The 27,234-nt window shown below is 44.3% G+C and overlaps 1 protein-coding gene across 2 annotated transcripts; it reads right to left on the reverse strand.

The window, feature by feature from the left end:
• TM6SF1 (transmembrane 6 superfamily member 1) lies at positions 1-25,789 on the reverse strand. Of its 2 annotated transcripts, XM_070953916.1 has the most exons (10): positions 25,605-25,789; positions 18,670-18,773; positions 17,835-17,932; positions 14,760-14,863; positions 13,833-13,915; positions 11,287-11,408; positions 7,291-7,395; positions 5,679-5,771; positions 4,277-4,396; positions 1-288 (listed from the first exon to the last, which is right to left on the reverse strand). In XM_070953916.1, exons 1-10 carry the CDS (start codon positions 25,694-25,696, stop codon positions 97-99), a joined length of 1,113 nt encoding a protein of 370 aa, XP_070810017.1. In that variant the 5' UTR covers positions 25,697-25,789; the 3' UTR covers positions 1-96. The 2 variants fall into 2 exon arrangements, with proteins under 2 accessions (XP_070810017.1, XP_070810018.1); XM_070953917.1 differs by lacking the exons at positions 17,835-17,932; positions 18,670-18,773 and having other exon boundaries at positions 25,605-25,688.
• Positions 25,790-27,234: the final 1,445 nt, after the last annotated feature.

Consider the following 27,234-nt stretch of genomic DNA (forward strand, 5'->3'; position numbering starts at 1 on the left):
CTATGAAAGACAGAAGTCTTTTATTTTCAGTAATTTTGTTCCAACTGGGGAACCCCTTCTTTGCAACACCCCACAGTTTTGAAGCCTTCTTCTTCTTCAGTCCACCTTCTCTTCTAGCTGGGCTTTCATGAAAAACTCAGGGTTGCGGACACAGCGAAACATAAACAGCTGTGGAAGGACTCCGTGGATCACATTGAGAACAAGAAACCATATCTTCCCTTCATCGGGGACTCTGTAGATGTAGGGCGTTCTGGCATGTATGGAAGCACCAACGTGTGAGAACTGAGCCTGGAAAGCAGAAGGAATGGATTTCAAGTTGTCATTTGTGTAGGAATCGGTGTTAACAGTCCCCATAATCACTGGATGCATTGAGACATTTCCTTCAACCAGAGAACCATTAACTATCACTCTTGAAAGTTCCAGAGCCCCTGTGCTATGGATTTTAATGGATTTTTTTTACATGCGATTCCACCACTCGCTTCTTTGTTCTGGACTCATGCATTTGGGGGGGAACTGGGGTCTATGTCAACCCTCCAACAAACCCTCCCAAATTCAAATGCATCCCCTTATCTCAAAATCATTATGTTTGCCATCTTCAGGATACAATCCCTTTCGTTGGTTTGTAGCTTTGCATCTTGGGCAAACCCAGATCATAAAACATTTATTTATCCTATGGCACAATCCACACCACATTTCGATAAAAATACAAGGGATAAAAATATGAAATATAAAATTAAACGTTTAGATTACAGATATAATTTTTTGCTTCATTAATCACCACCTGGAAATCAGCAAAATCTTCATTCGAAAAACAATGAGTTGATTTCGTGGAAAGATTGAAGCTAACTAGCAATGGCTTAGTCCAACTGTGACAACTTTAAGACTTGTGGACTTCAACTCCCAGAATTCTTCAGCCAGCGAAGCTGTTGGGAATTGAAGTCCACAACTGAAGTCTTAAAGTTGCCAAGGTTGGAGACCCCTGGCTTAGTCAACCAGCTAACCCGATTAAGCAAACCGTTTAATTTTGAACCAAAGATGATTGGGCTTACCCACTACATTAAATCAGAGGGAAGCCACCCATTATTATGGCTAATTCAATATGCATCCCCTTTCCATTAACTTGCTTGTTATTTTAAGCACGGCATCAATTAAAGTTGGCACATAATAGAGCATCCTGTTATTCTGCTTTAAGAAACCAGAATGTTCTGGAGAGGATCCATGTCTCTCTGTCAGCTCTTGGCATAGAATCGGGACATCCATAGAGTTTTCCTGCTTTGAACTTTGGCACAATGGTATATCGCCTTTCCAAAGCACTCGGAACCTGATCTGCTGCTCGATAAAAAGTTAAGGTGAAAAAAAAAATAAGAGCAATTTGCTCTTTCCTTTGCTAAGAGCAAGGCTTTTTGTTTACTTTCAATTCATCTTTATAGAGAAGGTGTTGCTGATTGGGATTTCTGGAACATGCCGTAAACTTAACATCTAAGATTATGTGCGAGAACAGAAGTCGTGCCAAGCCAAAGAATATTTTTAGCATAAACAAACACGTAAAGATAGAAGCAGCTAGGACAGTTTAGGATTGTGTTTTGTCCTTTGTCTTTCATCTGTTATCCTCTATTTCAAGCCGTGTGTTCATTTGTGTATTAGCAATGTTGATGATTGACCTGAATTCGTGATCCCTGACTCTGGCCTGCAGAGGAGGAAGGGCTGATCAGGTCATGCTCTAGACGACTTGAGCTTTTATGGGAATAGGGCTGATCCGTGGGGAACAGGGGGTTCGCGGGGGGTTTGCAGGGGTTCGGGAGAACCTCTAGCTAAGATTCTTTGCACTTCGGAGAACTCCCAAATCACACTCCTGGCTGGCCCCACCTACCCCACCCCTCCCCTCCCAGGAGTCCCCACGCGGCCCGTTTTGGATGCAAGTAAGTGCAGGGTGTGCGTGGAGGCTAGGGTACGGTGAAAAACGGGCCTACCAGAAGTTCGGGAAGGCCGGAAATGGGTCTCTTTTCGGCCTCCGGAGCCTGGGGAGGCTGTTTTCGGCCTCCTGGAGGCGAGAAAAAAAACCTCTGGAACCTGCGGAGGGCAAAAACACACCCCCACACACACTGTGGTGCAGGAGGCTGACTAGGCCACACCTACCATGGCCACACCCACCCAGCAACCGGGCAGAGAACCCCTTGCTAAAATTTTTGAAGCCCACCCCTAGTGGGGTGGTCCAAATATTAGTCTGCATCCTATGACGAGGACAGAGGAGGATGGCAGGATGAGGAAGTATCTCCAGTGGCAACAATAGTTCTGTCTATGTAATAACGGCCTCTGAGATCTCTTGTGTTTCAAGAAAGGAATATCTCTATGTTTAAGCTGAGTGGCCATGGAGGTTTCCTGCTATTGGGAAAAGGTAGTACAGGATCTTCTTGGTGGTGGCTCCACAATTGTGGGAAGTCCTCTCCCAAGAAAATCTGTCAGCTATCCTGTTTCTCCAATTTAGGCAAACACTGAAAACTAAAAAGGTTCATTCGTTCTTTTTAAAACTCTTATTATTTATTTATTTATTTATTTATTTATTTATTTATTTATTTATTTATTTATTACATGTTTTTATATGCCGCCATTCTCCCGAAGGACTCAGGGCGGCGAACACAAGTTAAGAAACAAGTACAATAAAATCCCATTTTAAACCAAATAACTAATTAATAGTAAATAATAAAACCCGGAATCAGAGTCAGCCTATTTGTTTGAAAAGCCAAGTCTTCAAGTCCCAACGGAAGGAACGGAGATCAGGAGCCGTCCGGAGCTCAGTAGGTACTTCATTCCAGAGGGTGGGAGCACCCACAGAGAATGCCCTACCCCTGGGCACAGCAAGGCGACATTGGCTCGCCGTCAGAACCCTGAGGAGAGCAGCCCTATGTGAGCGAACAGGACGGTGAGAGGCAGGCAGGAGAAGGTCATGCAAATATCCCAGACCTAAGTCCTGTAGGGCCTTATAGGTGAGAACTAGCACCTTGAAGCGGACCCGGAGAACCATTGGTAACCAGTGCAGCTCACGCAGGAGGGGTGTTATATGGGAGTAACAAGGGGTTCCGGTAACAACCCGTACGGCTGTATTCTGGATCAGCTGGAGTCTCCTGGTGCATCTCAGGATATATTAATCAAATAAAGAAAGTTCAACATTTTTTAAAAATGTTGATATTGTTGGGTTTGAAATGTGAGCTTCTTCCCCTGCCATTAACCACCTTGGGCATTTTATTTTTAGTATTTGTTAAGCTAAAGAAGGAAATGATCCAATAACTCTTCTTTTGAGGAGGAATCAGATGTGGGAATCCTTCCACTCTGATAAACATAGAGGGCCAGAGTTCTAGATATTAAAGTATGCAAACCCAGAAAACTACCTGATACAGTTATTTACTTAGCAGTAGCAGTTACTCCTTGTTGAGTAGCACACTTAGTAATCTGGATTAATTGTATCTGGGCTGAAGGGTGTGGCTGGTGGATGAATATCCTGAAATTATTTTGGGTGTGTTCTTCCAGCTGTTTCTGGGATGAGTTTGTGGAGACGTCCCTTCTACCTGTCTATGGAGATTCTCAGTCATCCAGGTCACAGTTGTCCCAAAGAGGCAACCAGACTGTTTTTATTTTTCCTTGAAGATGTTTCACTTCTCATCCAAGAAGCTTCTTCAGTTCTGACTGTTCCTTCCATCTCTGCCGAACTCAGAGCCTTGATCTCAAGGGTGCAAAAAAAATAATAATAATAACACCAGCCAGCTAGTTCCATTACTGATCCATCTATCTGCTTTCTTTAATCTTGCTGTCTTTAGTCTCTTTGCAAGCACTTCATCCACGCTGAATACCTACTGGGTGGGGCTCTAAGCAGGATAATATCTCCAGTGGCAACAGTAGTTCTGCCTGGGTAGTGACGACATCCAGATTTCCCCATGCGCAAACAACAGCAAAAGAAATTGAATAGGTAGCTTTTTCCCTTCTGAACAGTGATTGAACAGTTGGAGTTTATTATGCTAAACTATGAGGCCTGTTGGGTTCATACAGCATGCTAACTGAACCATCTTTATTTGATTAATACAGTTGCCTGAGTTTATCCAACATATTTACCAGAAATGAAGAACATTGGCCGAGTCTGAACATGTCTGCCAGCCACAAATTAGCTAACCGCTCATTTTAGGTTAGTAGGTTGATCAAATCCAGCCTATGTGGTTAACTTGAGTTTTGGCTTAAGCACGTTGAAGCCTTCCATATGAGATCATTAAAAATGTTCTGGTCTTACCTGAGCTAGACCTCCAGCATGAATAAGGGTTAAATCGGGCATCCAGGTGCACCCAGGTACAAGCAGACCATAGAGTGAAATGATGTAGTATGGCACCGAGTAGAACATGTAGACCAACATCTGCAATGTTAGAAAGGAAGAGAATTGGTCCTTGCACTTTCAAAACCGGAGCCATTTGTTTATGTGTGAAGTCTCCTTGTACAATTTTGTAAATGATGTTACCTAAGCCATGAATCATGGTTTACGAACCATAATAGTTTGGTACACAACTTGTCAAACCATAGTTGATTTAAAAAAAAAAATCATGCAAAATATGAACCCTGCTACTCTATTAAGGCTTGCAAATTGTGGCCTGGTTGTTGTACGAAGCCAACCAGTAAGGTCTTAGTCTAAAAATGTTGATAATTAGCATGATTTGTCCAGTCACGCATCACACCTCAGGCTAAACCATGATTGCTGCAGAAACTCTTTGCTGGATTCATATGCCAGTCATCGCCAGTTTCCAATCCCAATATTTAGATTCACACAGACTTCTAAACGAGGGGTCCCCAACCTGTGGGCCATGAGAGGTTTGCAACCGGGCCACGGAAATGGCTGGCGAGCACATGCGCATGCGCTCCAGTTAAGTGAGCAGCAGGCATGCATGCACTTGCCAGCCACTCATGCAGAACCATACCCGCCCCACCCACCCACCCCCGCTGATCCACAAAACCGGAAATGTTGGGGAACTAAACCATAACCATATGTCAGCGTCCCAGCATTGACATATATAAAGAGGGGAGAAGCTTGAACTTTTGCCTACTAAATCTCTTTGAAGATTCTGTCTCCTCGGAGATGGGAGAGGGGGGAGACATTCCTGTGATCTGACGAAGAAGAGATCAGGAAAGTGACTTGGAAGATAGCCAATGAGAAGGAGAGAATTGGGGATCGGAAAGGGAGGGATTGGGGGGCAAAGGTCAGTACTGACCGCGAAAGAGCCAGGATCAGATCGCTGTGCTCAAATAAAGAGAAAATTTCCTTAAAGATCGTCAGTCTGGAAATTCATTTATTTTGAGATAGCATCGAAACTTGACACCATATCTGTTCAATTTTGGCTTAGCCTCATGAATTAAAGTAATCATTCTGGCTTCTTGAAATGCGTACACATAGCAGTAGTGGGTTGCCCCCGGTTCGCACCGGTTCTATAGAACCGGTAGTAAAACTGGCGGGAGGCTCTGCCCACCAACCCCGACGTCACTAAAATGCTTCTGCGCATACGCAGAAGAGCGTGCACGTGAGCGAAGCGAGCTCGCGAGCGCGGCCCCGCTGCAAACCGGTAGTAAAGGTAAGTAGAACCCATCCCTGACGCACAGCTACCAAATGTTATGCGTGAATCACAATGCAAGTGGCTCAGTTGGGGCACCTGAAGCTTTGGGTAGGCAGCAGGATCCTTGAGGTATGGCTCATGAAGTTGGCTGTAAAGTCGACACAGTTCGCCGGGACAGTCCAAAACAATCTAAAGGGGGAAAAAAAATGGATCATAATCTTTGCATAATCTTTGCAATAAACTACAGGCTAGGAAATCCCCGGTGTAGATCTTGTTCCAACTACCATCTCCCTAGGTACGTAAAGGAGGAAGAGAAAAACAAATTGAAGCCGTAAATGTCTGTTTCTTAACCACACTGATGTGATGACAAAGTGTGTGGCAAGCGCTAGGGACATTGGGCGATTCAGGCAGTTCAAATGAGTATAAAGATTTATTGCAAGTTTTTAAGCTCTCTACAAGAATCTGGCCAACTAGCAGTCAAGGGAAGTGAGCGGGAGATAAGGGAGGGATTCAAGGTGGGCTGGACTTAGATCGCTTGTGGGTGCTCAGGGACTCGCAACTTATGATGTGTTTGACCCCCTCCTCCCTGGGGCTCAGCCAGGTCATCTCCTACAGTAGATGGATGGATAGATGGATGGATGGACTGATGGATCAGTGGTGGGTTCCTCCTGGTTCCACCTGGTTCTGCCGAACCAGTAGCGGTGATGATATGACATCACCAAAACGGTTCTGCCTCCCCCACCCCCCCCACCCCACCCCCATGTTATTCTTACCTTTTATTTGGCCCCACCCCCAATCTATTGCTGCCTCCTGAGTCCCAGCTGATGGGCTATAAGGAAAAACTGTTTAAACTCTTGCCGTGGGGCTTCAAAGGGCCGCCCTACAGCTGATCAGTGGTAAAAGGCAGTTTGGTGGTAGACCGGTGCCTCCAAAAACAAATGAGTAGACCGGTGCCTGCAAAAATAAATGGATAGACCAGTGCCTGCAAAAATACATGAGTAGACCAGTGCCTGCAAAAATAAATGGGTAGACCGGTACAGCTCTGCAAGCAGTTCAAAGCCTGGTAGACCAGTACCTCTGCTAAATCCTGAATAATTGTCACATGACCATCAAGCCACGCCCACAAAATAAGCCCACAGAACCGGTAGTAAAAAATTTTAGAACCCACCCCTGGGATGGATGGATAAATGTCAAGCGTCAGTGAAATCAGGAGATTCGGGAAGTTCAAATGAGTATAAAAAGCTTAAGCTCTCTACAAAAATCTGAGCTACTAACGGTGAAGGGAAATGAGAGAGAATAAGACAGCATTCACAGTGGGCTGGACTTAGCTCTCTTGGGGGTGCGCAGGGATTCATGACTTATGATGCATTTGACCCCTCCCTCAGGTTTAGCCTGGTCATCGCGTACAGCGTGCAAAGTTGCAAAACATGCATTGTGACATTATGTGATAATGACTCCACTCTTCTGGTTTTGCAATGCCGCATTGCACACCAATTCATAAACCTTATCACACCTCCCTCCCCCCCCCCCCACGCCCTTTATGGTTGTCTATGCCTGGACCTTCCCCTTTCCTGCCCCATGTTGAAGTATAAACAGCAGCAAACTTAAATGCATTAAAATTCAAATGTCACACTTTCCCACAAAGTGTGCATGGCACACACCTCGTGTTGTAAGATTCCTGTCTCTAGTCCTCAAAAAGGCAACTTACCAGGCCCCTGAAGAGGCAAAATCCTGCTGCAAAAATGAAATACGAAGCCAAGAGAAAGTCAGTCGGTCTTCTCAGTAGATTCTGCTTCTGAACTTCTTTAATGACCTGCAACGGGGATGGATGGAAACCCTGTTAGGAGTTTGCGCCAAAAGCAGCAAAGAACTTTGTAGCATCTCTGCAAAACAATATACTTTGTACCGTGTGCCAGATGTTTTTTTAGGAGGGGCCTTGCCCCTGCAATTTAGCAGGAACTTTTTGAGCAGGCCCAAAGCGTCAAAACCGTTTGGAAAACAATGCACAGACTTCCTTCGTGCCGCCAGCCAAAATCATGCGATCGGTTGAGTTTGGGCCGAGTGTTCTAGGAAGCTTCAGCCCTTTGCTTTCCAATCCATGATTTACGGCTTATTCAGTCGTATCCAGCCCAATGTTACTGTTATAATTTAACAATAGTGCAAACTGATCCAATTATACCTAATTCAAAGTGAAACAAATCGCGGCATAGCATGTTACAGAGTGTGACACCCAAAAATCTTTTTCTCCTCCTCCCACCAAAACAAAACAGAACAAACACTGCTCCAACACTGGAAGTTTTTAAGAAGATGTTGGATAACCATTTGTCTGAAGTGGTATAGAGTTTCCTGCCTGAGCAGGGCGTTGGACTAGAAGATCTCCAAGGTCCCTTCCATCTCTGTTATTCTATTCTATTCTATTCTATTCTATTCTATTCTATTCTATTCTATTCTATTCTATTCTATTCTATTCTATTCTGGGGTGAAATCCAGCAGGTTCTGACAGGTTCTGGAGAACCGGTAACAGAAATTTTGAGTAGTTCGGAGAACCACCTCTGGCTGGCCCCAGAGTGGGGTGGGAATGGAGATTTTGTAATATCCTTCCCCCCAGGAGTGGAGTGGGAATGGGGATTGTGCAGTATCCTTTCCCTGGAGTGGGGTGGGAATGGAGATTTTGCAGTATCCTTCCCCGCCATGCCCACCAAGCCACGCCCACCAAGCCACACCACGCCCACCAAGCCACGCCCACAGAACCAGTAGTAAAAAAATTTGGATTTCACCACTGTTTCCATTTCATTCCATTCCATATTCTATTCTGTTCTGTTCTATTTTTCTATTCTATTCTATTCTATTCTGTTCTGTTCTGTTCTGTTCTGTTCTATTCCTCTGTTCTGTTCTATTCTATTCTATTCTATTCTATTCTATTCTATTCTATTCTATTCTATTTTTTATTCTTTATTCTACTCTATTCTACTCTATTCTATTCTTATTCTAAAACCCTAGAACAAAATGTTTCTCAAGAAACAGAAAACCGTTTCCTGACTGCGTCTGGAGTACAAACTCTTTGGAGTCAAGCCAACTGAAGTAATTGCCTTGCCGTTTACTGCAGCTCTTACAACAAGAAGACACAACAACAAAGCAGAAGGAAAACCACAAGCAGAAACAGGCATCTATTTTCTGTTGAAAAGATTTCACCGCATGAGGTTGTTTGAGGAATCCTCCTTCAACGGAGGCAGCAGAGTTGGAAACCAAATTGTGTTTAATCACAGACTTGTTTTGTCACTTTCACTTCCCTTCAGAACAAAACCCGTATTTATTTCCCCTTAAAGTGAGGTCTTGCTGACACTCAAAACATTCCCCTCTATACATATAGTCCTCGAGTTATGACGTAATTGAGCCCAAAATTTCTGTTGCTAAGTGGGACAGTTGTTCAGTGAGTTTTGTCCCATTTTACAACTTTTCTTGCCACTGTTGTTAAGTGAATCACCGCAGTGGTTACGTTAGCAACATGGTTGTTAAATGAATCTGGCTTCTCCATTCACTTTGCTTCTCAGAAGGTCCCGCAAGGAAATCATGTGATCCTGGGATACAGCAATTGTCATAAATATGAGTCAGTTGCAAGCCTCTGAATTTTGATCTCGTAACCGTGGGGATGTTGCCACTGTCATCAGTGTGAAAAAAAAAAGATCAAAAAGTAACTTTTTTCAGTACCGTTGTCCCTAAACAAACTCGTCTCAAAGATGCTTTTTTCACAAGGCAACTGAAATTCATTTTTCCTTGAAGATGTTTCGCTTCTCATCCAAGAAGCTTCTTCAGTTCTGGCTCGGAACCGAAGTAGCTTCTTGGATGAGAAGCGAAAGGTCTTCAAGGAAAAACGAAGTCCAGTTGCCTTGTGAAAAAGCACTTTGGGGGATGACCCTGACCTGGGTAACTGACAATCTCCATAGACACTAAACCAGTGATGGCTAACCTTTTTGGCACCGAGTGCCCAAAGTGTGTGCATGCATACCCATAATGCAATGCGCATGCCCCCCTCCCCCGCGCATGCACGCACAACCCCGTGCACGCGGCTCCCCCATGCATGCGTGTGCATCTTCTGCATGCGCCCCACCCCCCCAAGCATGTGCGGCAGTGACCCAAAAACCAGCTGGCTAGCGGGAGGCACGGATGCATCCGCAGTGGAGCTGAGCTGGGGCAACCACAGCACTAAACAAACTGTTGTAAGTCTAAGGCAGAGGTGTCAGACTCAAGGGTATTTAGATCTTGCTCATGGGGCCACCCTGAAAACAGCAAAGGACCGGCCCACGGTGCCTCTGCCAGTGAAAACCGGCTCCCAATCTCCGTTTTCAGCTGAGACAGCCTCCTGTAACCCTCTGCCAGCAAAAACGGAGCGGCCCTCCCGAGCTCCGTTTTCCCTGGCATAGGATTGCAGGAGGACGTCCCAGCCGAAAACGGAGATTGGGAGCCCGTTTTCGCTGGCAGAGCACTTGGGCCATCACAGGCGACCCTGACACGAGTGATGTCAAGATGGCCACGCCCACCCTGGCCACGCCCACCCCGACACACACACCCCTGGAGGTCAACCACAACCCTGATGCGGTCCCCAATGAAATCGAGTTTGACACCTCTGGTCTAAGGGCTACCGGTACATGGAAAGACTGTGATTCTATGCACGCTTAGCCTAGGGAGAGTAAGCAAGAAAATTTTTTATTTTTTTTATTTTATTTAAATTTGTATACCGCCCTTCTCCTATTGGACTCAGGGCGGTGCACAGCCAAGTAAAGAACATCCAATACAAAATTTTAAAATTTAAAAGAATTATACCCTTTGGCCAAAATTTAAGAACCTTACGACTAAAACCCATTAAACAATTAAAAATCTAATATCTCAAAAACGGGGGGGGGATTCACGCCAGCCCTGCTTGATGGAAGAGAAAAGTTTTTAGGGCACGGCGAAAAGCCCGGAGATCTGATATCCTCCGTATCTTCGGGGGCAAATCGTTCCAGAGGGCAGGAGCTGCCACAGAGAAGGGCCTCCCCCTGGGGGTCGCCAGCCAACACTGTCTAGCTGACGGCACCCTGAGGAGTCCCTCTCTGTGGGAGCGTACTGGCCGGTGGGAGGCTATTGGCGGCAGAAGGCGGTCCCGCAAATACCCAGGTCTGATGCCATGGAGCGCTTTAAAGGTGGTAACCTTTAAAATGTCTTCATTTACCCTGTTTCCCGGAAAATAAGACATCCCCTGATAATAAGCCCAATCGGGCTTTTGAGCGCATGTGCTAAAATAAGCCCTCCCTGAAAATAAGCCCTCTCCAAAAATATTTAAATGCATGCACAGCCGGTCCCGACATTTCCTCTGGTTTCCTCCACGTGCCCCAGAATAATAATACCTCCCCGAAAATAAGACCAAGCGCTTATTTCGGGGTTCAAAAAAAATATAAGACAGGGTCTTATTTTCGGGGAAACACGGTAGGATAAAATGACATGTTTCAGGCCTTCGGAGTAGCAACGATGTGATATATTCATGTTTTGGGCTGAGTGCGAGGTTATCCCAGCACAGCTGCCACCGTTTAAGAAGGATGCTGGCAAGTCACAACGCAGTTTAGAAAAATCAGGAAACAGGATTCCATTCTATTCTTTTTTTTTTTTTTAATTGAAGCCTTTTTCCTTCTCCTTTTCATAATGACAGTAGTAGTAACAAGAAGAATACCTTTGTTGGAAAATCGGCAGCTGCTGGAGGTTGATTATAGATTTTGAAACCAGCCCATATTGGGAGACAAATATACGGAACACTTAACAAAGATACAGGACACACTCTTGTTCCATATTTTCCTATTTGGCAACAGGGAAAACATGAATTAAGGATCGTTAATGACAGGTTGAACAGCGCAATCTTTTGCATGCCTATTCAGATGAAAATCACAATGAATCCAGTGCAGTTTACTGATCTTGTTTGCATGACAAGTTTAGCTGGGTTATTTGAATCCTGGTTTATTCAGGTATCCCACTTTCAAATTTCATACAATCATTCAGATATGAGATCAGCTCCCTGGCTGAGTTCACATTTCAGACTATCTTACAATAATATTCTCTTATCATGAAGACACAGCCAATATCATGTAAATCTACAAATATTCTGTCCGGGAACTAGTAGAGTAGAGTAGAGTAGAGTAGAGTAGAGTAGAGTAGAGTAGAGTAGAGTAGAGTAGAGTAGAGTTTTGTAGAGTAGAGTAGAGTAGGGTAGGGTAGGGTAGGGTAGGGTAGGGTAGGGTAGGGTAGGGTAGGGTAGAGTAGAGTAGAGTAGAGTAGAGTAGAGTAGAGTAGAGTAGAGTAGAATAGAAGAATAGAATAGAATAGAATAGAATAGAATAGAATAGAATAGAATAGAATAGAATAGAATAGAATAGAATAGAATAGAATAGAATAGAATAGAATAGAATAGAATTCTTCATTGGCCAAGCGTGATTGGACACACAAGGAATTTGTCTTGGTGCATAGGCTCTCGGTGTACATAAAAGAAAAGATACATTTGTCAAGAATCATAAGGTACAACACTTAATGATAATCATAGGGAAACAGTCAATATAAATCTTAAGGATACCAGCAACAAGGTTACAGTCATACAGTCATAAGTGGGAGGAGATGGGTGATAGGAACAACGAGAAGATTAATAGTAATGCAGACTTAGTAACTAATTTGACAGTGTTGAGGTTATATTCAAGCACATCTGGAGGGAGCTAGGTATGATGATCTCCCGATGTGTTAGGTTACAACTCTCAAAATTCGCAACCCACATGACCAACTCCATCCTGATTGACATTTGTTCCAAGAAATGGAGAGGGAGGAAAGACATCACGAATGTTCTACTTTGTATTTTCCTCCAGGAGGTGCCAAATATAAATCTGAGCATATTTCAGGTACAAGATGAAATGCTATGATGCAATTTACTTTCAGTTTTACTAAACTCTGGCTTGTTTGTTTTATTAGTTCAACTGGAGGAGTTGAGTCTCCTTCCAGTAGGATTCAACTCCTGGCGATTTCATGCAGTTTTCTTGAAACACAACAAAAGGGGTTAATCACTGCTTTGATGCAGGACAGAATGGGACAACTGACAACTGACCACAGCCAATTCACCACACCCAACTTGTCACTGCGTTTTTGTATTTACCAGATGAGCTCTTATTTTTGAACTTTCAGACTTACCGTAGCTTGCCAAGTTCTTATCAGTAAGCTAACTGCGCATGTCTACATTTTTTCATTTTCTTCTAACTTTCTTTGTTCTCCGGCCAGGAGAGGTGGCCGGGAAAGCTTTGTCAAGATGTAATTAATTAGCTAGTAAGATGTTTTATTTTCTTTATAACAAATAAATGAGTTTTTCTTAGAAAACATATCTTCGGGTTTATTTTCTCAAGTATACTCCAAGGGAAAAGCCTCGATCCATTTCTCTAAACAAAGTGCAATTACCCAAAAGCAGAATGGGATTAATTGACATCCTGACACAACCATGGGGACAATTCACTGCAGGACAATTCAACAATTCAATTTAATTATTTAAAATAATTAAAAATTATTTAAATTCTTGTCATTCACATTTCCTTTTGTCCTTCCCTGGGTATCCTTTCTTTAATGATTCTAGTCCACTATTTCTTCGATATTAGCGTAACTCTTCTCCCACAGTGAGTTGACCGTGGCAAGTTGTCATAGACCTGTCACAGGATGCATTTTTGACTTTCTAGCTAGTGTGCAATTCTACGTCGTTGTTGTTGTTTTGTTGTTGTTGTTTTTAAAATTTGATTTATATGTCCCCCTTCTCCGGAGACTCAGGGCGGCTTACAATGCGTTAAGCAATAGCCTTCATACTTTTTGTATATTTATACAAAGTCAGCTTATTGCCCCCACAAACTGGGTCCTCAATTTACCTACCTTAGAAAGGATGGAAGGCTGAGTCAACCTTGAGCCTGGTGAGATTCGAACTTACAGTAATTGCAGACAGCTGGTGTTAATCACAATGCTATCAATCTGCTGAGCCACCAGGCCCGTTTCCCAATCTCCCATCGCAGCACTAAACATATCCCATGCTGCTTGGCTTTTGAGATTGGCCAAAATTAGCTAGATGCTCCCAACCTGTAGTACGATACTATAAAACATGCATTTCATTGGTAACCACTGATCTCATTGCCTTGAAAATGCAAGAGTCTGAAAAGAGGCCAATTATTAAAGCCCCAAAGCAAAGCGTATTGTTAATATTTTCCTTACCCACAATATTTCCAGGGATAAAGACAATTATGCTCATTGTGATGGATCCCAGCCAGTACAAGCCAATCGTCCGATAATTTTCCCTGCCAGAGAAAATAGAAAAACTTGCTTTCAGATACCGTTGTGATGCACGTCCTCTTACTGGAGGTACAGTCAAACTATAGGTGGTCTATATATTTATAATCACTGAATGTATTGCTTGCACTAAATCGTTGCGTTCGTTTAAAATGTAAATGGGACCGTTTTTAAAATATTTGGCCCTATAAATTGGAGGCGGCAAAAAAGTAAGAAATATTTGCAAGGTGAAAAAAAAAGAAAATATTCCATCTAAATGGGAATAGCATCACTGCAGCTGAAATCAAACAACGTCGATGTAGTTTGTTGGGTTAAGGTGGTGGAGCATGACCAAGAAGACTTGAGTTCATGTTTATCTTCAGCCACATCGTTGGAAGGTCTCTCTGCCACAACTACATTGCAGGGATGTTTTTGTGCAGATCGCATTGGAAGAAAAGAAGGCTGTATATATTAAGGACCCAATCTGGATCGTCATTTTACTGAACTCGGGAAGGATGGAAGGCTAAATCAACTTTGAGCTGGTGAGAATCGAACTGCTGGCAGCCAGCAGTCAGCAGTACTGCAGTACTGCATTCTAACCACTGCGCCACCAGAGCTCATATCATGCTTTGTTGTTAGTTGTGAAGTCGTGTCTGACCCATCGCGACCCCTATGGACAACATTCCTCCAGGCCTTCCTGTCCTCTACCATCCTCTGGAGTCCATTTAAGCTCACGCCGACTGCTTCGGTGACTCCATCCAGCCACCTCGTTCTCTGTCGTCCCCTTTTTCTTTTGCCCTCAATCGTTCCCAGCATTAAACCAACCCCCCAAATGTTACTCTTAGCTCCCCAAAGTATGTCATGCTTACGTACTCCCAGGCGATGGCTGCCACCATCAGAAGATACATCAGATAATGAACGGAACCATCCCAGTAGCAAATCATGTGCCCGTAAGCCGTGTTCAGATAAGGCTCGCCCTACGGAAATAAGCGTAAGAGTAACTGAACGACAAAGAAAATAAGGCTACATAACAGTTTCATCTGGGGGGGCGGGAACCTGTCTTGAGTTTAACCCTCCTGGAGATAAAAGAGCCTTGATAGTACAGTGGTCTAAAGCACCCTGTTATTAAGACCAGCTGCCTGCAATTACTGCAGGTTCGAATCTCGCCAGGCTCAAGGTTGACTCAGCCTTCCATCCTTTCTAAGGTAGGTAAATTGAGGACCCAGTTTGTGGGGGCAATAAGCTGACTTTGTATAAATATACAAAAGGATGAAGGCTATTGCTTAGCGCATTGTAAGCCGCCCTGAGTCTCCGGAGAAGGGCGGCATATAAATCAAAAATTTTTTTAAAAAATGTGCCATAATGATAATTTCTTGGTTGTCTTTGAATTCAATGCATTTAATTATCCCGCAGAGGTTGACGGATCTTTCTCCAACCAAAGGGAATATTTGCAGCTTGGGGTTGAATCGTAGGGGTCCTTGGTGGCCTCGGAGCTTGGGTGATTTGCTCACAGATATTGCATTACTCAAATAACTATGGGGATTCTCAGTTATCCAGGTTATGGCTATCCCAAAGGTGCTTTTTTTCAGGAGGCAACTGGACTTGCAGGTTTTCCTTTGAAGAGGTTTCGCTTCTCATCCAAGAAGCTTCTTCAGCTCTGAGAGTCAAGGACTCCCTGTACTAGTACTAGAATATACTATATACTAGCGTAGTGGTTGTCAACCTGTGGTCCGTGGATCCCTGGGGGCGAGTGGTGGAATTCAATTTTTTTTACTACCGGTTCTGTGGACGTGGCTTGGTGGGCGTGGCAGGGGAAGGATACTGCAAAATCTCCATTCCCACCCCTCTCCAGGGGAAGGATACTGCAAAATCTCCATTCCCACACCACTCCAGGGGAAGGATACTGCAAAATCTCCATTCCCACCCCACTCCAGGGGAAAGATACTGCAAAATCCCCATTCCCACCCCACTCCTGGGGAAGGATACTGCAAAATCTCCATTCCCATCCCACTCCAGGGGAAAGATACTGCAAAATCTCCATTCCCTCCCCACTCCTGGGGGAAGGATACTGTAAAATCTCCATTCCCACCCCACTCTGGGGCCAGACAGTGGTGGTATTTGCCGGTTCTCCAAACTACTCAAAATTTCCGCTACCGGTTCTCCAGAACCTGTCAGAACCTGCTGAATAGCACTCCTGCCTGGGGGGGGGGGGGGGAATCTGCAGAGCCAGGTTGAGAATCACTGCATTAATATATAAACAGAGAGTAAAACTCATTCCCTTCTAAGCGCTTCTACTCTCAAGTCATTCTCCATTTATCACCTTTTTTCAATTCTCATGAAGTGGAGCTTTCCTGAATTTGTACAACACCTGGAGTAATATGCAAATCCACCTTGGTTTAATCTGGTAGACTAAAAAGTGGTTTGGCCAGTTTAGCATTCAATGCGTCACATGTGATACAGATTTTTTTTTTAAAAAAAAAAAACTAATTCCAATTTTAAATCTCCATGTAAAGCTTGTTCAAAACCATCAGGGCCTGATAAATATGCTATCCCCGTGCTAAACTGTGGTTAACTACCCAATAAATCAGGGTTGCCAACCGGCTTCGGGGTAAACATTGGACTCACACAATGCTCTAGTTTATGTCTCAAACTTGCTCCCTTTGTATCCTCGTAAGAATCCAGCTACTTTCTCATTGCTGAATCTAATTTCCCGCTGATGGTAAGGAGAAAAGATCTTCTGTGTTTTGTACCTGGAAGACTCATTCGGATCAACGTGATGGAAAAGAGGCTTAAGAATAGAAATGAATGCAAATGAAATGAAGCATCCTGCTAGCCCTCAACAAAGTGTATCTGGAGGCTGTGTATTGCTCCGAGTGAAACAGAAGAATTGAATAGTTGTTCAATTCCTGGACCTTTGGACAAAGTCTGTGCAGAGGGAGGAAATATCTGTGCTGTTAATGTATTTTTGACCTTCCCATGAGTCATAACCTCACTGCAGCATTACACACGTCCAGCTTGAAAGCCTCAAACTTGCAAGCAGGAAGGAGATCGTAAAATCAGAGGAACGGGCAAACCGTAGGTGGTCCAATCATCGCTTTAATGGATTTAGGATCACACACACATATAACCTCTTCCTCCCCCTCCTCCCCCCCCAAAATGAATTGTGCACTTTCTGGTCTCTTCAAATGAAAGATGAAATCATAGAAGACAATTATTCTTTCCAGCAATCTTCCCTTAATATCCTAAGCCTGCAATTCTGAGAATCTGCAGCTAGCGGAGATTGCGGTTTGCATCCTGATCATAACATTCTCAGCATCCGTTGGCGAGTCTCCAAGACACCAGCATGAAGGATGCAGAAGTGAATGATCTTTTGCAAGAACTGTACCGGATCTCGCTGCTTTCCATTCGACTATTCCAGGAGAAAATAGCAATAGCCATAGCATTTAGACTTATATACCGCTTCATGGTGCTTTACAGCCTTCTCTAAGCGGTTGACAGAGTCAGCATCTTGTCTCCAACAATCTGGGTTCTCATTGGACCAACCATGGAAGGATGAAAGGCTGAGTCAACCTTGAGCTCCTTCCGGATCGAACTCCTGACAGTGGGCAGAGTCAGTCTGCAATACATGCATTCTAACCACTGAGCCACCAGGTCTCCTGACTCATGAATCTCATAGCAGTAGCACTTAGATTTATATACCACTTCACAGTGCTTTAAGAGCCTTCTGTAAGCGGTTGACAGAGTCAGCATCTTGCCCCCAACAATTTGGGTCCTCATTTTACCCACCTCGGAAGGATGGAAGTCTGAGTCAACCTTGAGCTCCATCCGGATCGAACACCCGGCAGTGGGCAGAGTCAGCCTGCAATACTGCATTCTAACCACTGCGCCATCCACGGCTCCCAGCTGTCTACCCACTTTCTCCAGCTGTAATGATCCATAATAATTTACCTCTTTCAAGTAATAAGTCATGAATCCATCAATTATCCCATCATGTTCCAGCCCAATGATTAGATTCACGATGCTGGTGAAAGCGAATACAGCATAAACTACAGAAAAACCAAGGAAGGAAAAAAAAAAAAGCATTTTCTAATTGTCAAGACTTTCAAATATATTAATGCACAAGTTGTTTTTCTGCAACTGTCTGGCCTCGTTCACAGACTTTGTCTTTCACTGATGTTCAGATGTCATCAACGCCATTCTCTATTTGCAGCCCTCTTATTTTCACCTATCCTTTTCTTGCTGGAGGGGAGTGGGAGTGGAGTTACAAATGGAAACATGGAATAAAGCTTTTGCTATCAACTGACTGAGCTGTGAAAAGCAGCCACTGGCTGCTGTTACCTATTACATTAAGCCAGAATTATTTTTACTATAATTGTTTTGAATTAGCTGCAAGGGTTTAGCTGGTGCTTCATGCTAAATCATGGGTGGGATTGCAAACTGCACCAATGCTGTATTATGGTTTAGTGCAGCATTTGAATGAGGCCACTGTCTAAACCTCAAACTTACCAAAACTTTTTCTTATTTTCTTAGTTTCTCAAATCAATAATTAATAATACCCAACAATTGTCTTTGCACAATATACTAAACCAGATCTGGAGAAGATCTAAAAAAAATTCATTCATTATATTATGCAACTTCAGAAAATGAATGAATTCAGCCATATGTATTATACAATTAATACTAACAAGCCACTAAAACATAGTATTGGATTGTGGCTTAACATTATTAGTTAGCATTCATGCAAATTCAGACAACTGCAGCTAGTACAATGAATTGTACATACCATAGAAAAGTGGGTCGCTTGGTGGTCTCCTTTTCACTAGAAATCGAGCTGCCAAGCCCACCAAGACCAGAATCAACAAGCCAGCTATTACAATGACCCAAGAGCTGCAGGAAATAAAAAAACAAAAAAGTGAGAAACCAAAAGAGGGGGGGGAGTCATCTTTAACATATTTTTTTCCCCTTCACTTCCTCAAATTAAACCGAAGAAAAAGAGAAATGCTGATTTCACCCAGTGCTTTTCTTCCCTTCTAATTATGTTAAAAAAAGGATAATTTACAATTATGTAAAAGGAGCCTGGTGGTGCAGTGGACTAAACTACTGTTAAAGTAGTATTTAGCTGCCAGCTGCCTGCAATTACTGCGAGTTCAATTCTCACCAGGCTCAAGGTTGACTCAGCCTTCCATCTTTTCGAGGTAGGTAAAATGAGGACCCGGATTGTGGGGGCAATAAGTTGACTTTGTATAAAATAGAACATCGCTTGGTGGGGGGCAAAAGCCCTACTAAGCAGGTATATACAAAAGTATGAAGGCTATTGCTTAAAAGCATTGTAAGCCGCCCTGAGTTTCCGGAGAAGGGCGGCATATAAATCAAACTAATAAATAAAAATACATAAAATAAATAAATGTAGTTCAGAGCATCCCAACACGCATGGGAAATCATTACTGATAGCTCCTTGGTGGAAAAATCTTGAACGGTGAATCATTTTCCCTGCGGGATAAATTTTTGCTGAGTTTTGGCAACTCAGAATTGGACCGTAAGCCGCCTCAGATATTTATAACGGGACCCACAACACATAAGGAGAACTTTTCTTTGGCAAAGGCAGCTTCGCCCTTCTGCAAGTCAATGGTTAAAGGAACTGTGAAACTTCGGTGGGGAACACACTTGCAAATCATTTCCTTTTCCCTCCTCACAAGCCACAAAAAACGGTACTGTTGGATTTGTTGTCATATTTCACTGGCTTCATGAAGGGAGGGGGGAGGGGAGGCAGGTTTGAGAAGACAGATGCAGTTTTATGAAATGCTCAACAGATAGCTGTCCTTCTGACAACCCCAGTTGTGTTTCTGATGTGCTCCAACTCAGGCAAAGACCTGGCATGCAGGTTACTCCAAGCTAAGAATACCGAGTTTGCCATAAACCCTATTTAACCCAATGGTGATTTATTTATTTATTTATTTATTATTTATTTATTTTAATTTGATTTATATGCCGCCCTTCTCCGGAGACTCAGGGCGGCTTACAATGTGCTCAGCAATAGCCTTCATCCTTTTGTATATTTATACAAAGTCAGCTTATTGCCCCCACAAACTGGGTCCTCAATTTACCTACCTTAGAAAGGATGGAAGGCTGAATCAACCTTGAGCCTTGGCGAGATTCGAACCTGCAGTAATTGCAGGCAGCTGCTCTTAATAACCAGCTTAATAACAGGGTGCCTTAGACCACTGTATTACCAAGGCTCTGTTATTTATTTATTTGGCAACAAGTACAAGGAAACAAGTAACAGTATAGACATAGACATGGAAAATGGGCACAAATAAAAGAATATCAATAGGCAAAACATAGCCATAAACACATAGAATGAGTACATATAAATGGGGACAGTAAGACTGGCACACTGATGCACTTATGCACGCCCCCTTAGGGACCTCTTAAGAAACATGAAAGGTCCACGGCAGACAGTTTAAGGTAAAAGGTATGGGGGATTAGAGAGGCTAACAACAGGATCAGGTAGAGTGTTCCAGACATTAACTACTCTATTGCAGAAGTCGTATTTCCTACAATCAAGATTAGAGCGAATTACATTGAGTTTGAATCTATTGATGGCCCTTGTGTTATTACAGTTGAAATTAAAGTACTCATTTACAGGTAGTACAGGTACAGAGCTCACTGTAACAGCATTGCCAAAAAGGCGTTAAGAGTTGTTAACCTAATCTTGCAAAGCTTCTTCTCCGGTAATATTGCACTGCTAACTAGGGCATACAAAACCTTTGCTAGACTAATTCTTGAATACAGCTCATCTGCCTGGAACCTGCACTGCATATCGCACATTAATACAATCGAGCGAGTCCAGAGATATTTCACGAGAAGAATCCTCCACTCCTCTGCTTGCAACAGAATACCTTATGCCATCACGCTTGAAATTTTGGGCTTAGACAATTTAGAAGTATGGTGCCTTCTGTCTGACTTAAGCATAGTACATAAAATTATCTGATACAACATCCTACCTGTCAATGAATACTTCAGCTTCAACCGCAACAATACACAAGCACACAATAGATACAAACTCAAGGTAAACCGCTCCAAACTCGATTGCAGAAAATACGACTTCAGTAACAGAGTGGTCAGCGCCTGGAATGTAGAGCAATGCTCTACCTGACTCTGTGATTACTTCCCCAAACCCCCAAAACTTTAACCTTAGACTGTCTACTGATGACCTCACCCCATTCCTAAGATGTCTGTAAGGGGCGTGCATAAACACACCAACGTGCCTATTGTCCCTGTCCTACTGTCCCTATTTATTCGTAGCCATTTCTTGTATTCATAATCATGTTTATACTTATATCTGTTATCTTATACATGTTTGACAAACTAACTAACTAACTAAAAATAAATAAATAAATAAATAAATAAATAAATAAATAAATAAATAAACGTGGCATTTACATCAAGCAAAGAAGTATGCTAAGGAACTATGAGCAGATGTCCCAATCTGCCTTCCATTGAAGACCTGTATACTGCACGAGTCAAAGAGGGCTGTGAAAATATTTACAGACCCCTCGCATCCTGGACATAAACTATTTCAACTCCTACCCTCAAAATGACTCTATAGAGCACTGCACACCAGAACAACTAGACACAAGAACAGTTTTTTCCCGAACGCCATCACTCTGCTGAACAAATAATTCCCTCAATGCTGTCGAACTATTTACTAAGTCTGCACTACTATTAATCTTCTCATCGTTCCCACCACCCATCTCCTCCCACTTATGATTGCATGACTGTAACCTTGTTGCTGGTATCCTTACGATTTATATTGACTGTTTACTAATATGATTCGATTGCTTATTTGTTCCCTAGGACTATCATTAAGTGTTGTACCTTATGATTCTTGACGAGTGTATCTTTTCTTTTATGTACACTGAGAGCATATGCACCAAAGACAAATTCCTTGTGTGTCCAATCACACTTGGCCAATAAAGAATTCTCTCCTCTCCTCTCCTCTCCTCTCCTCTCCTCTCCTCTCCTCTCCTATCCTATCCTATCCTATTCTATCCTATCCTATCCTATTCTATTCTATTCTATTCTATTCTACTACACGGAGAAAGCCTTTGCACTCAGGCCAAGCCTGCCGCTTCTGTCTTGACAAATGAACCTCTGGCATTTCTTTTGGAGAAAGCAGCTGCTGGCTATTGTTGTGTGCCCCTTTCCAGAACATGTCAGCGCAGGCAGCAGGCAGCCGAGGGCAGGGCAGCTTCTAAAAATACCAGCCCAGCTTATGCAAGTGACCAAAGGGCCCCGGCCTTCCTACTGTTGTTCCTGGCCCAGCCAGGCCTTCCCTCCCCAGGGTACTTTCTAAGCCATTACATCAACAACAGCCTGTTCAGCATGTCCCTCTTTATATAACCTGAAACACAATATGTGCAAACTCCAGGTATTGTTCCAGGGGCAAAGGACATCCAGCCGCAAGAGAGAGCCAACCGGGGGCATAAAATGAGCAGGGAGGGTGTCAGAGATGCCTCCCTCAAGTCAGTGCCTTTCTGACTGCCAAACTGGGGAAGGCCACGACTGGAAGAGTGGGGGGGAGAGAAGAGTGTTTTCTGTGCAAGTTTTATTATTATGGCACAAACTTGTCTGGTCACCCAACTCACACACACAGGTGACTCAGAGTGGCTTACAACATTAAAAGAGCCTTGGTGGCGCAGCGGACTACACTGCTGTTAAAGTAGCACTTAGCTGCCAGCTGCCTGCAATTACTGTGAGTTCAAGTCTCACCAGGCTCAAGGTTGACTCAGCCTTCCATCCTTCCGAGGTAGGTAAAATGAGGACCCGGATTGTGGGGGCAATAAGCTGACTTTGTATAAAATAGAACACCGCTTGGGGGGGCCAAAAAGCCCTACTAAGCAGGTATATACAAAAGTATGAAGGCTATTGCTTAATGCATTGTAAGCCGCCCTGAGTCTCCGGAGAAGGGCAGCATATAAATCGAACTAATAAATTAATTAATTAATTAAAAACTCACAACGTAAAAACCTCACCCTGTGGCGGCGGCACTGACACAATCCAATCAAACTTTGATTTGGTCATAGACCATCAAATAAAAAACAGGAATCACAATTCGTTTTAAGATAAAAGGGGGAAAAATGTAGTTTTATATATATATATGAGCTGTGGTGGCGCAGTGGTTAAGAATGCAGTATTGCAAGCTGACTCTGCCCACAGTCTGGAGTTCGATCCTGACCAGCTCAAGGTTGACTCAGCCTTCCATCTTTCTGAGGTCAGTAAAATGAGGACCGCAGATTGTTGGGGGCAATAGGCTGACTCTGTAAACTGCTTAGAGAGGGCTGTAAAAGCATTGTGAAGTGGTATATAAGTCTAAGTGCTATTGCTAAATGGGAAGGAAGGAAGGAAGGAAGGAAGGAAGGAAGGAAGGAAGGAAGGAAGGAAGGAAGGAAGGAAGGAAGGGCCGTGATGGTACAGTGGTTACAATGCAGCATTGCAAGCTAACTCTGCCGACTGCCAGCAGTTCGACCCTGAATGGCTCAAGGTTGATTCAGCCTTCCATCCTTCTGAGGTCGGTAAAATGAGGACCCCAGATTGTTGGGGGCAATAGGCTGACTCTGTAAACTGCTTAGAGTGGGCTGTAAAGCACTGTGAAGTGGTAGGTAAGTTTAAGTGCTATTGCTATTCTAAAATATCTAAAAGAAGTTAGAGTTAATACTACTTTGCCACTGATAGAACAGCACTTGGCTGTGGTCAAGGATATCAAATCAGATTGATCTGATAATAACATGCACTCCACCCAATGGCAACGAGCAACACAATCAAATTAACCCCTTGATCGGCTCCATTTGGGGGGATCCCAAAACGACTGATAAAACCACATTTTTAGGGCCTTTTGGAAAAGCAACAAGCTGGGGACTAATCATACACTGAGGACGAGGATGTTCCATAAAGAAAGGGGCCATCACTGAAAAGGTCCTTTTCAGATGTACATCCATGTAATATATCCTGCATTTTAGTCTTGGTAGGCTGGGTAAATGCTTCCCTCTTTAGCAGGGATTCTACAGAGTGACCTCCCTGCCTTCCTCTGACCCCTTATGCTGGGTCTATGGCCCTGTCAAACTTGTTAGTGCAGTTTATTTATGACTTAAGTGGTGCTTTGTTGTTTTTGTTTTGTTTTTTGTTTGCAAATGCAGAGATCTGATTCTTTTAATTAAGGATAAGTTAGCCCTGAGCAAACCTGCTGTTCCCAGGCAATTTGATTGGGCGTGGCGGCATGGAATTGCAAGCCACACCACAACTCTGCTTTTGTACACCTGGTTTGTGACAGTTAATGTGCGAAGTTGGCTATTTTGGGCTCACTCAAGCGGTTCCGCGTGAGAATGTATAAATGGATCTCGTTCCCAAATTAGGCTGCCGTTTCTATCCTTGTTCTAAAGTGCTTTGGTTGGATTTGAATTCAGCCTGCTGGGCGAACTGGCGGCTATAGCTAACTGAACTGGCCCGCTTATATGCAATATCGCTTAGATGCAAATCGACTTCTATGCAATTTGGAAAAAAACACCCATGGGACTTAATCTTCTCCCTTGTGGCATTTGGGGAAAGTTTATTTATTTATTTATTTATTTATTTATTTATTTGTTTGTTTGTTTGTTTGTTTGTTTGATTGATTTATATGCCGCCCTTCTCCGGAGACTCAGGGCGGCTTACAATGCGTTAAGCAATAGCCTTCATACTTTTGTATATACCTGCTTAGTAGGGCTTTCGCCCCCCCCCCCCCAAGCTGTGTTCTTTTTTTATACAAAGTCAACTTATTGCCCCCACAATCCGGGTCCTCAAGTTGCCAGAAGGCAAGCAATAACAGTAACAGTAGAGTTGGAAGGGACCTTGGAGGTCATCTAGCTCAACCCCCTGCTCAAGCAGGAGACCTATACTAGGGATTTGAACCGCCAATCGACAAGCTCAGCATCTTAGCCACCTAGCCAGGCTGAAGGTAGGGAAGAGAAGCCACGGCCCCTGATGCTGTTCAATTTATTCAAGCCCCTTTCCCTTCTCCCCCAACCCAATGCATACTTCAGCAACAACCACTCATCCCTATTCAGAGCTAGTCGGATCCAAGGTACTTTATTCTTAAGGCACCGTGCAGAAGGACAGCAGCCACACACAGCTGGATCGGTGTTGACTCACAAGCGATGCCCAGTGGGGTGCAAACGCAGCTTCCTGCAAATCTTTTTTTTTTCCCCTTCTCATTTTTATTTATTTATTTATTTTGTCAAGCATGTATAAGAAAACAGATATAAGTAGAAACACGATTATGACTGCAGGAAATGGAGACGGGTAAATGAGGACAGTCGGTGCGCTTATGCACCAACTTCCCCATCCTTGAATTCTCCCCAATCTTGCAAAGCGCTCCCCTCCTCTGGTCTTTGGGGTGCATCTCTGCTCCGGGCGGGCAGAGCGGGCAGAGAAACGGGGTGGGGGTGGGGTGGGGGCTGCCGCCTCCAGGTACCCTGACCGCTTTTCCACCTGGGACGAAGCTCTGCTCTTTTTGCGCGCGCCTCTCTCCCAATCCTCTGGCCACTTCTGCGCCCCCCTTTCTCCTCTTCTTCGCCGCCCAGAGCCCCTTTCCCACAGGACGCCAGGTAGCCCCGCTTGGCAGCGCGCACGTGAGGAAACGTCCGCACCTGCCCCCTTCCTCCCCCCCCACCTTTGGCTCACCTGCCGGTGGCAGCCGAAGCGTTGAAGAGGTAGGTGACGGGGATGGCGCAGAGGGATAACACGAAGACCCCGGTGGCGGCCGCGGCGCTCATCCCAGCAGTTGGCCGCTTCTTCTTCTTCTTCTTCTTCTTCTTCTTCTTCTTCTTCTTCTTCTTCTTCTTCTTCTTCTTCTTCTTCTTCTTCTTCTTCTTCTTCTTCTTCTTCTTCTTCTTCTTCTTCTTCTTCCTCCTCCTCCTCCTCCTCCTCCTCCTCCTCCTCCTCCTCCTCCTCCTCCTCCTCTTCTTCTTCTTCCTCTTCCTCTTCCTCCTCCTCGTCTGGGTTCAGCGACGGGCTCGGCGGAGTTAGACCGTCGGCATTCCGCTCCCGGCTCCTGTGTTGGGCTTCAAGGTTGCCTGGCCAGTTGCTCCATGCGTTCCGGGCTGGCCGACACTGCAGGCTACTTACCGGGCGTCGCGGCTCGCAGCCCGGCCGACTGATGCGTGGGGAGGGCTCCCGCCTCGTTCTCCAGCCCTCTCGCCAAGCTGGTGCGCCCTTGTGCGCTCCTGGTGCTGCTGTTGGAGCGGAGCAGGCGCCCAGAGGCTCCCATGGTCAGAGAAACGCCGCCGCCCCGATCAGATCAGGCAAAAGCGGGCGGGTTTCTTGGGGTCCCTCCTCCTCCTCCTCCTCCTCCTCCCCCAGCCCGTCTCTGGGCAGGAATACCCACCTATTGGCAACCCCGGAGAGGCAACCTAAGACATCGGGGTGCTGAGTCAAGCCATTGGGCAGCTGACTTTGCACGGGGCTGCCCAGGATTCAGACAAGAGCCCCCCAGATGCTGGGCTCCAAACTCAGTAATAAGGGCTGGGCTGGTGGGGGGGGGGCTCCTTTGTACCTGCAGGAAACCCCAGGACCCAATCCCCACGACAGCCGCTGCTGCTGCCTCCTTGGGATTAGAGAAAGGAAGGACTAGGGGAGGACATGCATGATAGCGGGCTTCCAATTGAGCCAGGCTAAGATTCGATATTGGGATAAAACTCAAATATTAGAAATCCAAATCTTTAGTCAAGACAGAAGTGCCTCTTCCTTGCCAAGGTGCTGAGATGACAAACAGTATTTGATGTAGGTACAGAATTGTAAAAGGGCAAACTGACCCTAAACAGATACATCCTGTTGTTTAATGTTTATTACACCCCAAATGTCATGTATATCTTAGAGAAGAAATACTGCTTCCCTTACTGTCCTCTTTACTGCTCTTGAGGCGCCTTTGAGCCCCTTATCTCCTCTTTATTATGTCTTGAGCTCCGGAGCTGAGAACCTGAGCCTGTGGGAAAAGGGCTGTTATGTCTTTCCTAGGGATAGATTAAAGGGTAACCTCTACGTGTGAAATGTCTTACTCTTCGTAATAACTTTGTCTTTATACTGTGTAAATATCTGGCCAAAAGCAGCCATCATTGTTCAGACCCTTTGCTGTCTTTGGACTGTTTGAACCGTGCACAATAAACTCTTTCCTGCATTGAAGAGCTTGGCCTAGTTCCGTCATTTCTCCTACAACACAATATTTGAGGGGCTGCCTCAAAGAAGAGGGGGCCCACCTAGTCTCCAAAGCACTTGAAGGCAGGACAAGAAGCCACAGATGGAAACTCATCACAGA

This window comes from Pituophis catenifer, unplaced genomic scaffold, assembly GCF_029215685.1.
Source record: "Pituophis catenifer annectens isolate HBS135680 unplaced genomic scaffold, rPitCat1.0.hap2 SCAF_14, whole genome shotgun sequence".
Taxonomy (NCBI): Eukaryota; Metazoa; Chordata; class Lepidosauria; order Squamata; family Colubridae; genus Pituophis; species Pituophis catenifer.